Genomic DNA, 14545 nt, shown 5'->3' on the forward strand with positions numbered 1-14545 from the left:
GACTAATTGAACCCCAAAGTTTGCAAAAAACACGTCCGAAGCATCGTAGTACTAACTGCTGAGAAAATGTGAAGAAGATACTAAACAATTTCATGTTTTTCAGCCGTATGTTTTGTTTTTTTGTTTTATTATTCAAATATGAAATGACGATTTAATACACGTGGAAGATACCTACCATTAATCTGACGTGTCACCCTAAGCTCATTATCATGGGGGTTGTAGGTCGGGCTAATTTTCTAGTTAGATACTCAACGGAGTGAGTTCAGGAATTTATTAACTCCGTTCAGTCACAGTGAGGATAAATCTTCAACTTGGAATACACCAAAACAAGTGCCGTTGATAGTATCATACTTTCATTTTAACACTTTTCGCTCATTATAATCATTACAGGTATATGCGCCTTGCGCCGTCCAAGGTCTGGTCTACTAATATTATAGTTGAACAAACTTTACGGTGGCGATAAAATTACGGTAATTATGTAAATGCATACATGTGTACACAAAAAATTATACAGATCCTATCTATTTGACCGGTTCACATACAACACCGGGGGAAGACATGTTTGGAGGATCGTTGAATTTAATGGAAAAGGAATGAATAAAAAATTGATCATCATTCGAAATGGAACACAATTATGATTCGTGGTTTTCGGGACAAGTGGAAAGTTCAATGTCGCAAAAACGAAGAGAGAATAATAATCGTCCCCTGCTGTCACGTGATATCGATGATAGCTACCATTAGCCGAATTCATTATCGAAGCCTTGACATCGTCGCGAGCACCCCGAGATTTATCGCCAGGTTTATCAACCTGTGATATACCGTTGTCCAAGTAAATCAGAAACAAGAAAAGTGGTTTCAAAAATTAATTTTCACTGAACCGGCGATCTCGTTAGGACGGAGTTTGGATCCTGATCACAGATCCCAACGAGACGATTAGCGTCATTGACAGTCAGGACAAATATCACCTCAACGAAACGTGAAAACGTGCGGTATGAATGCGGATATTTTTTTTAAATGGTTTTTAGTTCACTAAGGAGCGACGAAATTGTGTGATGGACGATAGTTTGGACGATGGACAGATACGTGGGTTATACGTGTAAGCTGGGGCCGCCGTGTGGGCCGACGATAAATAGAAGAATAAACATAGCGGAGTGTTAAGCTTTCTCGTTTATTGAAAATATTTTTGTAAAATGTGTACGTCGGCCAGACCAGCCTAACCGACAAACGAAAACGCTCGTAATAAAATGAAATTGTAGCAAATAGAAAAACATAGCAGAGATATATTATATTGAACTAACAATCATTATTACTCTAAGTAAAGGACCAATCAATGATGCATTCGCTTACTTTATAATTCTTAATATATTAATTATATTGTGTATAACAAAGCGGTAACAACTTGTTAATCGTAGGTAACTATTTATGGTAATTATATAATTATTTACTTTATAATTACAATAATTATAATTTAAGGATATTATAACTAATAAATAACAAATTAATAATTTTGATCCGATAATATATTATATCAATCTCTCTCGCTAAATCATTTATTGTTTTTGCTCATATTTTACGTACTTTTATTCAACTTTGTTCTTCTCTCCATTTTCGGTATTAATTATTTAACAACGATTTTATTTCATTATTACTCGATTCAAGTTAATAATAATAATGATATTGATATTAATAGTAATAATATCAATAATAATAATAATAACAATAATGATAACGATAATGATAATGATAATAATAATAATAAAAACAACGATTTTTATTCAAGGTAAACAATAACCGTTATAGTAATAATTAACAATGGCAGAATTGGTATTGATATAAGCGTATAATGAAACTAATACCTTTGGCGACGTCCGAACGATATACTAATTGTCTGCAAAGAAATTTAGGAGTAAGTGTGAAAGCAAATTGCATGGTAAAAATTGAAAAAGAAGATGGTGATAACAAGAAACGTCAATAATACGTAATTGCGGAATCAAGAAGTGAAATTATTCTAAGTAACTGATGCTGCCCGTAAGATACTGAAGTTTAACGAAATTGGAGAAAAGTTCTGATAAAGACTAAAGAGAAACGTGAAGTAAAACGGAGAAGTATCATAGTAGTAATTAGTAGTAATAATAATAATGATAATAATAACAACAACAAATATGGTTATTATTTATAATATTGTGCAAATAACTCATCTTAGTATGTATATTTATTAATTGTGAGAATAATGAATGTCATTCAATGCCATATTTTATTCATCTTTGCTAAATGTTTTGCGTTGATTCGCGCATGACGTACACGTTATTTAATTCTCGCGTATAATAAGTATTTAAGATAGATTTAGATACTTACGGCACTTTGCAGCGATTTAAATCTATAACGGAATATCTATGCAATGGACAAACTTTTATTTTCGTAACAACGTTGCTTCTTTTTTCTCTCCCTTTCCTTTTACTAGCATTGATAATCTCGTATTAATCCAGGATTCATCTAAGGTCAATCAATCGTGGATTCTTACACGTGTTAGCTTGTAAACTACGAAGGTTGAGCTATGGCAGTTGCTCGCTTATTTACTGACCGATCGGTACGATTTCAATGGATCGTTTTACGTTATAAACTTTTACGGTAGTGATTAATGTAAGCCGTTAGCTAATACGATAATCGATGATCCCGGTTTGCTCGCGAGTCAAATCGAAAAAGGTCCAAGTTTTTCTTTGCTTTAATTTATTATTCTTTTTTTTTTTCTTTTTTTTTTAGCTTTTTCTTATTGAGCACCTACGAAGCCCTTACTACTCGTATCGTAATAAGGAATAATTTTGTTACTTTTCATTCTGCATTGCGGTTTACAATATATTATATACTTTATATTTTACATCGCACAACTTTTGGGCATTATTATTATTATTATTGTTATTATTAGTATTATTATTATTATTGTTGTTGTTACTGTTGTTATTGTTATTGTTATTATTATTATTATTGTAGTAACATTGCCAGGGGAAGTGTACGACGGTGCAATCAATACTTGCTCCCGAGCAATATATTTTTAAGGGGAGGGGTTTTGGTGGTCGGGGGAGGTGGCGGGGGCGGGTAGAAGGGGGTAATACATATGCATATATACATATATGTATATATGTGTATATGTATATATGTATGTAACTATATCTTACAATGTACAATATATATCGTCGCGTAAAAGGCAACGTGAGTTAAAAAATTTATTTAACTTTTATACACGCAAACTTCCCCCAATCGATGTTACCACAAGTTTCTAATACCGAGATGAAGCGACACTATGCATTAACGATAGCCTCATTTACGCATATTCTGTATCGTCCTTATATAAGTATTCATGATAATGCGATTCAAGAAAGAAAATATTAATATTCATTGCCCACGATGGTGAACACGAACATTGGAAAACTGGGGAAGTCTTGGCTCCAACGTAGGGCTTAATATTCTTTCTCTCGAGTCAGCTTTATACGCGATCCTTTTATTTTCATGTATTCGACCTCATTTATTTGATTTTTCACTTTTTCCTCCATCTATTATCTCTGTTAAACGTAACTTCGCTATTCATATTTTTTCTTGTTGTTCTTGTTGTTGCGATTATTTTTATTTTTATTATTATTATTACTATTAGTATTATTTTTTTGTGATTATTATTATTATTATTGTTATTATTGTTATTACTATTACCACTATTACTACTACTACTACTCCTACTACTACTACTACTATTAATATTATTATCGTTATCATTATTATTTTGCCGAATTTTTTTTTATAATGACACTTACATTTAAAGCCCTTGAAAACATCACATCGTAGTTCATTATGACACGCAAAAAATTTGATCGAAATACTTTAGTGAAATATATAAAAAATGGAACGGTGCTTAAAATTGTGGAAAGTTCAGCAGCAGTCGTGGCAGCCATATTAATTAATATTTAACCGTTATTATAGTTCGGTCATCCCGTTAAATATGACACATGTATTTATATAACAAATTTCGCCCCGTGAACCCAAAAATTGCCTTTTAAGGCCGAAATGCCTCGGACATCATAATAATATGTGACGTATATTTTCACGCGCTGATTTTTGTGTTTTTTTTTTTTCACCGTAGTTTTCGAGTCTGAACTCGCAATGTATCGTATCGCGATACATTGCGTATCACTCCGTTGTACCCGTGCAAGAAGGTATACTTGCTACATCTTTTTAAACGATTTTTTCCAAATATTTATTTCGCGATAGTTGAAGGTTTGCGTCAGCATTGTACGCATAGCGATGCGATGGGATCCGCGGCAGCTCAGAATTATATGCAGGGAGTACGCGGCGGGCATAATTTTATTGCTCGTTACTCGTGGAGACTCGCTACTAGGAGTCATAGACGATTTTACAAAGTTGAATGCTAGAATATGGATGGAACGGTAACCGGACATAAAAGAGATAGGTACTGTGAAAATTACAACGCTTTCATTCATCTCGGTTATCGAATTATTTGCACAAATTACAAGAATTCATTTAAATCTAAGGTAATTGGCTGTTTCTTTATTTTATTTTTCTTCCAATTTAAAGCACTCGCCCAGAAGTGAAGCCGATCGCGATTATTTCGTTCGTCGGAGGTCGGCGACTCTCGGTGTACAATTGCGTTGAATGCGACGGAAGGCGCCGTACATTTTTAAAAATCAAACGCAAATATGAAGACTCTATACTTTATTGACGCACCAAGCGACGAGAATATTATGTTAGCGATTCGTGCAATCGTGAATTATTTTTCAAACAATGTTTGTTCGCTGCTTTGAATTTTTCTCTAGCTTGAATCAAGCTACTTTGCCACTGTGACACTTTCACTTCTTTTTAGCTGATTCTTTAACTGACGCGGAGCTGGTGAGACAAATTCTCGTCTTGTGAGAAATTTTAGCGAAGAATTTAATAGGACCGACAAATGATGCGAGTGCGGCCTCACCTCCAACGGACGAATTTTCAGATCCACGCCTAAATGCATATTATATATCATTATCAATAAGTCATTGATGCAACGTTCAATAATCGAGTACGAAAAGAACGCGTGATGCAACCCATTGAAAGAAGCGATGAAAATTTGACGCAAGATGACGAAAGTACCCGAATCTATACGGTGTATAGAAAACTTACTATATTTAATTTTCCCATATTTCCCCTGCCTCCGCATTTTATTCCATCCCTTTGACGTTAATTACATTTTCCTCATATGCAATAGGTACGTGGTTACTTTATTAAATCACCGCAGGCTTTGCTTAAAACACTTTGACATACGGACAAGCGGACTCGACACCAATAGTAGTAATTAGTAGTTTGTACGAGTAATTTACAATGATACCTTTTTTTGAGCTTTCTATAGCTTAAATTAATGAACATTTTTGCTTAAACCATTCGAAACTCGTAATATCTCAAACCCATCATACTCGGTTGTCACTTCGCGTTTTTTCCTTTTTCTCCTATTCAATCGTCATTCAACACGCCTCGCTGAGGCTGTAAACAAATATCCTGCGCCTCAACTCGCGCATTTCTACCTGCAGGATCACTTTAAATTGCGACATTAAGAAACCATGAATGTAAGTATAATTTGCCTCGTCCTCCAGAGCGCGACTCATTCGAGCTTATCGTTAAACAAATTTTTCAGCTTCACGCTCTGCTTTTTTTCTCTCTTAAAATCAACAACAACAGCCGTCGATTTGCTGCTGGGGCTTTCAACGAGGCTTTTTTTTCTCCTATGCCTATGCGCTTCTGCGTGTGTGTGTGTGTGTATGTGTGTGTCTGTGTATGTGTGTGTAACAATACTTCTCCTCTCTCTACATGCTCCACTATTCCAGCAGGTCCTGCAGGATGCTGGGCCGCAGGCGAGGGCAGTCCTGACCGAGAACGGATACTTCGGACGTGAAGAGTGTGGTCCTGCGGGAAAACAGGGCTACACTAACTACGGGAACCAAGCTCTCGTCCGCGGCCCTTCCGCTTGTGTGTCACTGTGTGTGTGGGTTTCAGTTTTTCCTCTGCGCACCTGGATAGGCATGTGCAACCGTACACATGGACCACCTCGAAATACTTATGCGTGTAAATACAAAGGTCCAACTCGTGCAATTATTACAGTACGATTTAAGTTTAAAATAAAAATTTCCCCCGGTAGTTTTCGGTGTGCCTCGCAACTTTTTGTATGTTTTAATTTTTGATTTTTCATTGTTTTCTCTTCTTCTCTTCGCCCGAATCTTCTTTCAGCTACTTCTCATCTTCTCATCTCGTCATATATTTTCGGGACACGCAGCGAATCTTGTCGTCTGTCGCATATAATGGGACACTTTTACATACAAATTTATATTTATACGAGAGAATTTCTGTGTGTGTGTGTGTGTGTGTATTTATGTATTATTAATGTATTATTAATGTATAATTAATTATAATTTAAATGATGTCGATTTGAATGAGTCGTTTAAGTTATTTCGTACTCTTAAAAATTTGTGTCGGTTACTCGCTTTAGTATTTTTTTTTTTTTTTTATACGTGACTATAATGAAAGTTAATTTTAATACAATAAATGTCCCTCTTACAGCTCTCTCTTTGTGTCTTTGTCGCTATTAATTCCCTTTCATGTTACCTTCTTACATCGACAATTACTATATTATTACTTTACGATGTGTTTTCATTCCAAACAATATCCTTATATATATATATAATATATATCTGTCTTTCTATATCTTTTTTCACACAATATATTCTCACTAACATTTTTTTCTCTCAATTTCCCTGTCTCTCATTATTTCTAAGCTTCTTCAATTATATAACAAATAAGCTTTTTCTCGTATATAATAATAATAATAATAATTTTTTTTTCGTTTTCTTTTTTTTTTTGGTTTTGTTTCGTATTTAATAATTTATTTATATGCAGGCGATTGTTATTGGTTATATAATAATAATAATTTTTTTTTTATATTCTTTTTTTTTAATTTTAATTAACATTATTGTATTTTATTCTGAAGCCACCTACAACGTGTTTTAGTGTGTGTTTTGTATTTCATCGTATTTTTATTTGTTAATTTTTTGTATGCTTTTTTTTCTAGTTTGGTTTTTTTTTTTTCTTGTTTAATCAATTTATTTTGTAAACGTGTAAATAGTTATTTAACTTGCGGCATCCTCACGTCATCCCCCCATTGTGGGGGCGTAATCGCACCCACATCACGCGAACGGTGACAATGTTATTATTATTGTTTTTATTATTATTTATTCATTTATCCTTATACTCGTCAATTTACTAATATCCTGTCGCACCACATCCAGCGTCCTCCAAACACCTCCTTCAGTCCGCACTTTGATTTTTCATTGTTCCAACGTTCGTTCGGCGCGTCAAATTCGCACCCCCTCCCATTGTCCTTGTCATCTTTTCCGGCTCTGTACATCACATCTTCTTTATATCTTCTCCCTGTGACACACTCACTCACGAATTAATCAGTTCCTCGGTCTTCTCGTTTTTATCATCATTATCATTACTGTTATTATTATTACTATTATTACCATTATTATTATTATTATCATCATCACCGTCACGCTTGTCTTTCCACTCACACACGCAAATGAAAAATAGAATCGATAACAATAAGAAGACAAAAAAAAGTTAAATAAAAAAAAATAACCAACGAGAGATAAGAATTTGGAAAATGAACGACGATATAATATGTGTATATAGAAGAAGTGTATATGCGAGTAAATTTATATGTACGAGTGCAATTAGAAAAAAAGCCGAAACGCTGCAGTGTGTTATAATAATAGGCTGTTTAATGAAGTGGGATATCATTCGGTCGGATAGAAATAACCCTTGTAACGCCGCTGCATATGTACCAAATTGAGTTGCACTATCGGGAAATGGGATACATATCGTGATCCCTCAACTTTCGACTGGGTAATTTACTCCGGTCGGCGCATCACTGTCTGCAATTAATATTTTTCGACACTCCGCAGTTACAATTTAAGGCTCTAAGTCAGGCGAATATTACACAGGGTTTAACATCATTTGTTATCAAGTACGTTGATTATTTCATCGCAAGCGATAGCGAGCGCTTGTAGATCATTATGAACGGGTCTCTGTTTCTTCTCTTATTTATTTATTTATTTTTATTTTTATTTTTAATATTCTCATTCTTTTTTTCTTTTTTTTTTTTTTATTTTCGTCTGCAGCGGGAGGGAGGAGGCCATTGTTACGTTTGTTGTTAGACGTTGGCAACAATCCTTTTGACAACGTATAATTGCGGCACCGGGCGTATAATAATTCATGTACGCCCCGAATCAAACGGCGAGAGAAAATCGACGATGCACTTTGGCCAATGAGAACGCAGGGTCACGATTCCTTTCGGGGAAGTTTATGCAATTTGCTGATAGTCCAAATTATTTATAAAAGGAATCGCAACGTCAGTCATCCTCGGTTGTATCAATTAGCTGGCTCAACGGCGAAGCGAGAAACGAACGAAGAAGTCGATCGGAAGTTGTTCCAAAACCTCCGGACGTCGTTGCGATTCTCCCATTCGCGTGATCACATTATCCGATAGATTCTCGCCGATCGATCGGCGCGCGATTCTTTTCCCACTATTGAATCATCCAATATCCTCTATATCGCTCGCGGTATCATGCGTGTAATACATAATATATATATACACATATATAAATATACATATATATTATATATATATATATAATATCTGAACGATTCATCAAACGGCAGCAGACGACGGCCGATGCAGACGATTAAAGGCAACTAGTTGGAGGATTAATTTTTTACTTTATTTTCTTTATTTCAATTATTTTTCCCTTCGTTTGAATATCGTTTTTTGTTTCTTTTTTCACTTCTTCAGTTATCGATAATATGCTTATGAACTTTTTTTCTTTTCTTTCTCTTTCTTTACATGTACATATACATATATCTGTGTATGTGTGTATATATATATATAGATATATTTGTGTGTGTGTGTGTGTGTGTGTGGGTTGGCGCGTGTAATGCGAGCGTGTGTGGCTGTGTACATGTATATGTTTATACATCTATAAGGCTGTTAAATAGTATAAATATAACGCGTGTGAGGTGTTATTCATTAGTGTTAATTAATAATTGGGAGGAGGACGCGGCCGCGATCAGACATCCGCCGTGCGCGATGTGACGCTGGGCGAACGGCTGTGGATGACGACCCGATGCCCGTTCTTCGTTACGAAGCCGTCGCTCTCCACGAGGACAGCCGTCTGCCGCCCCCGGGGGTCGGTGTCCGGGTCGTCGCTCTCCTCGCTCGGCCCCCCGAGCCTTTGCTGTTTGTGCTTGCGCCAGGCGTTCTGGATCAGCCGAGCGCAGTACTCTTCACGCTGACGCCACAAGGTCGAAGAGACGGGCTCGTAGCCCGCCTCGTCCGGTCTTGCTTGCACCTCGCCGAGCTCGGTCGTCTCCTCGATAGGATTGCCCTTTCTCGCGAAGAAGTCCTTTGTGAGTGCATCGAGAATGTCCACGCAAAACATAAGGTCGCCCTTACATATGGGGATATCCATCGACACAATCTTGTACTTGTTCGGCTTGTGTATCTGCAACGGCGGCTCTAGCACGTCCAAGAAGTCAGAGAGCTGCTCGTATCTTATGTACTGGGTACCGTCGGGGTCGAACTGCTGCCATATCTCGTAGTACATGTCGTAGTCGTCGTCGGTCAGACCCTCCTGCACGTCCTCCGTCGCTTGGGAGTAGTTCTCGAGGATAACGGCGATGTACATGTTTATCACGATCAGGAAACTTATCACCAGGTACGAGAGGAGGTACGCTATTCCTATCGTCGACGAGCCGCAATTGCCGGGGTAACCGATCTCGTTGTTTGGCTCCTGGCAGTCCTCCTCGTTTATTATACCGTCCAGAACCCCGTCCCAACCGGCCGAGGTAGACATCTGGAATCGATGTAGCGATATAAGGCATGTCCGTTCACTCGTCGCTTTCTCCTCGTGCCATTTGTAATTTATTCGTTTTTTTTTCCGCGATTCTTTTTCGATGTCACTCACCTGGAACAGCAGTATCATCGACTGCGTGAACGTCTTGAAGTTGTAGACGTCGTCGAGGCCGCTCTTGTCCTTGACGTGCATGAAGAAGGACATTCCGAATATGGCGAAGATGAACATCACCAGGAAGAGGAGTAAACAGATGTTGAAGAGCGCCGGTAGAGACATGGCAAGTGCGAAGAGCAGCGTTCTTATGCCCTTGGCTCCCTTGACCAAACGAAGTACTCGACCAACTTTTGCCACTCGAACGACACGAAGTAACGTCGGTGAGACGAAATACTTTTCGATTATGTCGCTGAGTACCAGACCTAAGAAAATACGGGCAAAATGGATGTTAGCGGATCGGCCGGCTCTAAAAATTTCAGTTTTTGCATGCCGCTACTTCTCACGATGCGATTATTTTCATAACAGGGGAAAAAGGGACGATGAGCTACGGATTGTACTGCTTGTACTGACAAGTGGAGAGGTGTGTGCGTTGTGCTTTGGTAACTGATATTTCTCTTGCATTTTTGTACTTGATACCTTCTATTCTGTTTTTGCCTATTTTCTGTAGAATATTAAGGTTGATTATAATTAATTAATAGAAAAATCATGCCTCTCCTCTACGGTGCTTTGAATGAAATAGGTAATTACTTCTGTACGCTGCTAGGTACTCAATGGGTCGACGTAAATTGGACGGTTTATTCAGAGCTAGTTTTCTGTCAATTCGACTGACCGAGTGATCGTATGATATTCGTTGAATACGTCGAGCCATTTTGCTAGTCTATTTAGTCTATGATAGCATTATATAACGGAAATATTGTGTGGCAATATTGTCGAGGTGTCAGTTTAGGCTCATGAATTATACTGTGTATAAAAAGTATTAGAGAAGAAAATTTATTACTGGATAACCAACCATGCCTTACCCGGCCTTTTTCATACGACTGAGCTTTTTACCTCACCTCGCATCAAAGGTTCGAAAATGCACGAGAGTACCGCATAAGTTACCCTTCACATCAAACATTTATACATCTCTCGTAGACGCAGGAGTGCAGGAAGCAGTCGATTGAAGGTTTACGAGTGACGCGGGATTTTTTGGGGAATGAATTTGGGTATACGGTGAGTGGGGAAAAACATCAATTTGACATCAATGTAAGGCTACATAGCGTAATGGCGTCCATCAGTCATTGCAACCCGAGTGAAACGGTACCCTGAGCGCTCGAATTATTGCTCTTTATCATTTCAATATTGCGTGTAGCGTGAGAGAGAACAAGAGAGAGAGAGAGAGAGAGAGAGAGGAAATGTGATACATGATAAATGAAGATGTAGCATACTCTAGCTATGGTGATCCTAGCGATCAATAAACTCGGATGCACTACGATATGTACCTACAGCGAGGTAAAAACAGTTTTCATCGCTTGTAACAATGTATGGTAATAAAATATAGTGTAATTGGCACGTAGCGAAGAGCGATCAGGGTTCATTTGACATATGAGCAGTTTCATTGGGGTCATATGACTGATGTTATCATTACGGTACATTACCTAATATTGATAATATAACGACAACAAAATCAAACAGGTTCCACGGCTCCTTGAAATAGTGGTAACGAAGGGCGAATATCTTCATCAGACACTCGCTGGTGAATATCACTATGAATATCATGTTTAGATAATCCAGCACATCACTGAATGTTTTGCTTTGCTGGTAATGATCCAGTGTCATTGTCAACATGTTCAGTCCGATGAACAACATGATTATCATATCAAACTTCTTGTCCGTCACTATTTCAAACACTATCGCTTGAGGTCTCCACTGAAAATAAAAGAAAATAACAAACGTTAACTCGCTTCGAAATAGATGTCACGTATATATATATATAATATATGCGTATATGTAAATACTACTCGGCACTAGATATCGTTGAGGCGACAAGCATATGCTATAGGATTGCCAAATGATTTGGGAAAAACCATAGGTAATTATTGCCTATCGAGGAACGTGTGTCTTATATAGCCATATGCGTGATATAGGTACGTGGTATCGTCTAAATCCGTTATTTGTAGGTATATAAATACATCTATTCGCTAGGTGGAAGTCGGAAAAAATTCTGTCTACTATGGTGTGAAAGTTGATGAAAAATACTTGCAACTTTGCTGCAAAATATTAATGAAACATAATTAATTACATTTTACTTTCATACACGATTAGTTACTCTTTTTTCCATCTTCGAGAGGTATACGGCTAACATCACTGATAAGTCGGGAAGAATTTGTACAGAATGATTTGCAAGACTCAGTGACGATCACTCACCCTAGGTCGTGGTATAGCCTTGAGTGGTTTTTTGCTTCCCATTTTCTTCATGGCGTTGTAATACTTCTTCTGATCCTCGGTCATGAACATTTCCAACGACCCGCCGGCCTTCTTCTTCTGCTCGTTAAAGTTGTCGATGATAACTCCGATAAACAAATTCAGAGTGAAGAATGACCCGAATATAATAAAGAAGACAAAGTAGAGATACATGTAGATGTTTGTCTCGCGAATCGGTTGTTTATTCACCTGTAATAAACAATCACGCTTCCGTAAGAACTTTTTGTTACTCGCGTTTCCCCCTTGCTCTCTGAGCGTGGATTTAATCGATTAGCGATTCAATTTTTAGAACAAATCGAGCATTCTTTCCGATAATTTATCAATGCTTACGTCTCTCGAGTCGATCGCATCGTTCATTATCTGTATCCATCCCTTGAACGTTGCCACTTGGAAAAGGCACAGGTAAGCTTTACCGACGTGGTCAAAATTCATCGGCGAATTTTCCCAGGTGTAATTTTCAGCTATACAAGCATTTCTGTCTGGTATTATCTCGTGGCTCAGCGTCGTTTTGTTCGCATCCACGCACTGGAAGGCAAAAGGTCAAGGTTGAAAACACCCCACGAATTACATTACGACCAATTTATGCCGATGACCGTTCACGCTTACCTTGAAGTACTTTCCAGCAAATAGCTGAACCCCCATTATGGCGAAAATCAACCAGAATATCAGGCACACCAGCAACACGTTGAAGATAGACGGAATTGCTTGCACCAGAGCGTTTACAACCACCTACAAGGTACAATTCGTTAGAAAGGTTGACTGGAAGCCAACGCAGGCTATGCATTCTAACGTTGGACTAGTTGCAAATCAGATTTGAATATATATTTATATCTTTATGAATTTTCAGACTTCACGACGTGAGAGATTCAGGCATAGTCATTTTGCAGTTCGTATAAATTCCGAATTTTAACTATTCGAACATTGATCGAACCAGTCGATTCTGTTCTCGTTTCTTTTCTTTTCGTTTCCTCGCGAAATACGAGTTACGCGAAGGATGAAAATTCACGGTGTATTTAAGAATTCGGAAAATATATTGAGATCAATAATTATCGAAATTGACATTCTCAAAAACTTATAAGATGCACTGCAACCCTATTGGTCTACGCTGCTCTGATTTGTGTTTTCCTAATTGCCTCTAATGTACGTGCAGTTTTTTTTTTATTAAACCAAATCTCGTTGTGTCAAACTATCGGCTATAATCTTTTGTGCTCAGATGTAACTAACCCCACGCGAAAAAGACTTGTGCTAAATTTGTAAGAATACTGAAGTTGCGAATAACTCTCGCGTGTATGTTACTACGATTCTTTGATATTGCAAAACAATAGACTAATTCAGAATGTTGCAAAAATACATCAAAAGCTGAAAATTCAATTCCGCGATTCTCACACGGCTCAAAATCAATGCCTGAATAAAATACAAGTATAATCTCATTCGTACCTTCAGCTGAATGGCTGGTAAATTGATTCGATTGTTCTTAAATATTGTGCGACAAGCAATGCTCTATATTTATATGGATCTGCCTGCTTATTGGTACTTTTTACGTTCTCAAAACGTGACACAATCACCGAAACTCTAACAAGAGCGAAAGAAGCAGACGAGAAATATTCTTCTCTTCGTTAATTTTAAATTAAGCATGTGTCTGTTTCGAATTAAACAAGAAATAAAACAACAGCTTTTGAATACTCAACAATAACAACTGACACCGTTGTTTTTATAGCAAACAACTTCTCGTTGCTCAAGCTCCTGTCTCTGATATACATAAAAAAAAACTCTCCCGAGATTACGAACATGTACAAACAAGGCACATTCACTTCAAGCAATGCTAAGGCCCACTAGATGCAAGCAGAAAGTATCATGCGACATAATAGAGAATCTCAGATAGATTTGAAGTATAAAAGCCAGTGTGTCATGCGGTTAAACGGCGAGTTTTACAGTAAAAAGGGCTTGACGTGTCGGGATTGGGCATGAACGTGATTCTTAAATCAAATGTCTCAGCGACCTTATTATCACTATGTCATATTTCGGGTACCTGAGCATGAATCTATTCGAATAAGGTTTGAACAAAAAAATAAAATGAGATCTAATCGGCTGCTATTGATCAGTTTGCGAAACTCTGTGATTATTGCATGTTTGAATTTTTTGCAGTTTTT

The 14545-nt window shown here is 37.4% G+C and overlaps 1 protein-coding gene across 8 annotated transcripts in view; it reads right to left on the reverse strand.

The window, feature by feature from the left end:
- Window positions 1-2691: 2691 nt before the first annotated feature.
- The window catches only part of LOC124308177 (sodium channel protein para), a 67777-nt gene continuing 55923 nt past the window's right edge, over window positions 2692-14545 (reverse strand). For all 8 annotated transcript variants that reach the window (XM_046770616.1, XM_046770619.1, XM_046770618.1 and 5 more), the window contains 6 exons: window positions 13002-13124; window positions 12726-12920; window positions 12339-12584; window positions 11570-11840; window positions 10050-10354; window positions 2692-9938 (listed from right to left, as the gene is read on the reverse strand). In XM_046770616.1, the coding sequence (XP_046626572.1) occupies window positions 9153-9938; window positions 10050-10354; window positions 11570-11840; window positions 12339-12584; window positions 12726-12920; window positions 13002-13124 (1926 nt within the window). In that variant the 3' untranslated portion in view covers window positions 2692-9152. The remainder of the gene's footprint in view (window positions 9939-10049; window positions 10355-11569; window positions 11841-12338; window positions 12585-12725; window positions 12921-13001; window positions 13125-14545) is intronic.

The sequence above is a fragment of the Neodiprion virginianus genome, chromosome 6 (genome assembly GCF_021901495.1).
Source record: "Neodiprion virginianus isolate iyNeoVirg1 chromosome 6, iyNeoVirg1.1, whole genome shotgun sequence".
Classification (NCBI taxonomy): Eukaryota; Metazoa; Arthropoda; class Insecta; order Hymenoptera; family Diprionidae; genus Neodiprion; species Neodiprion virginianus.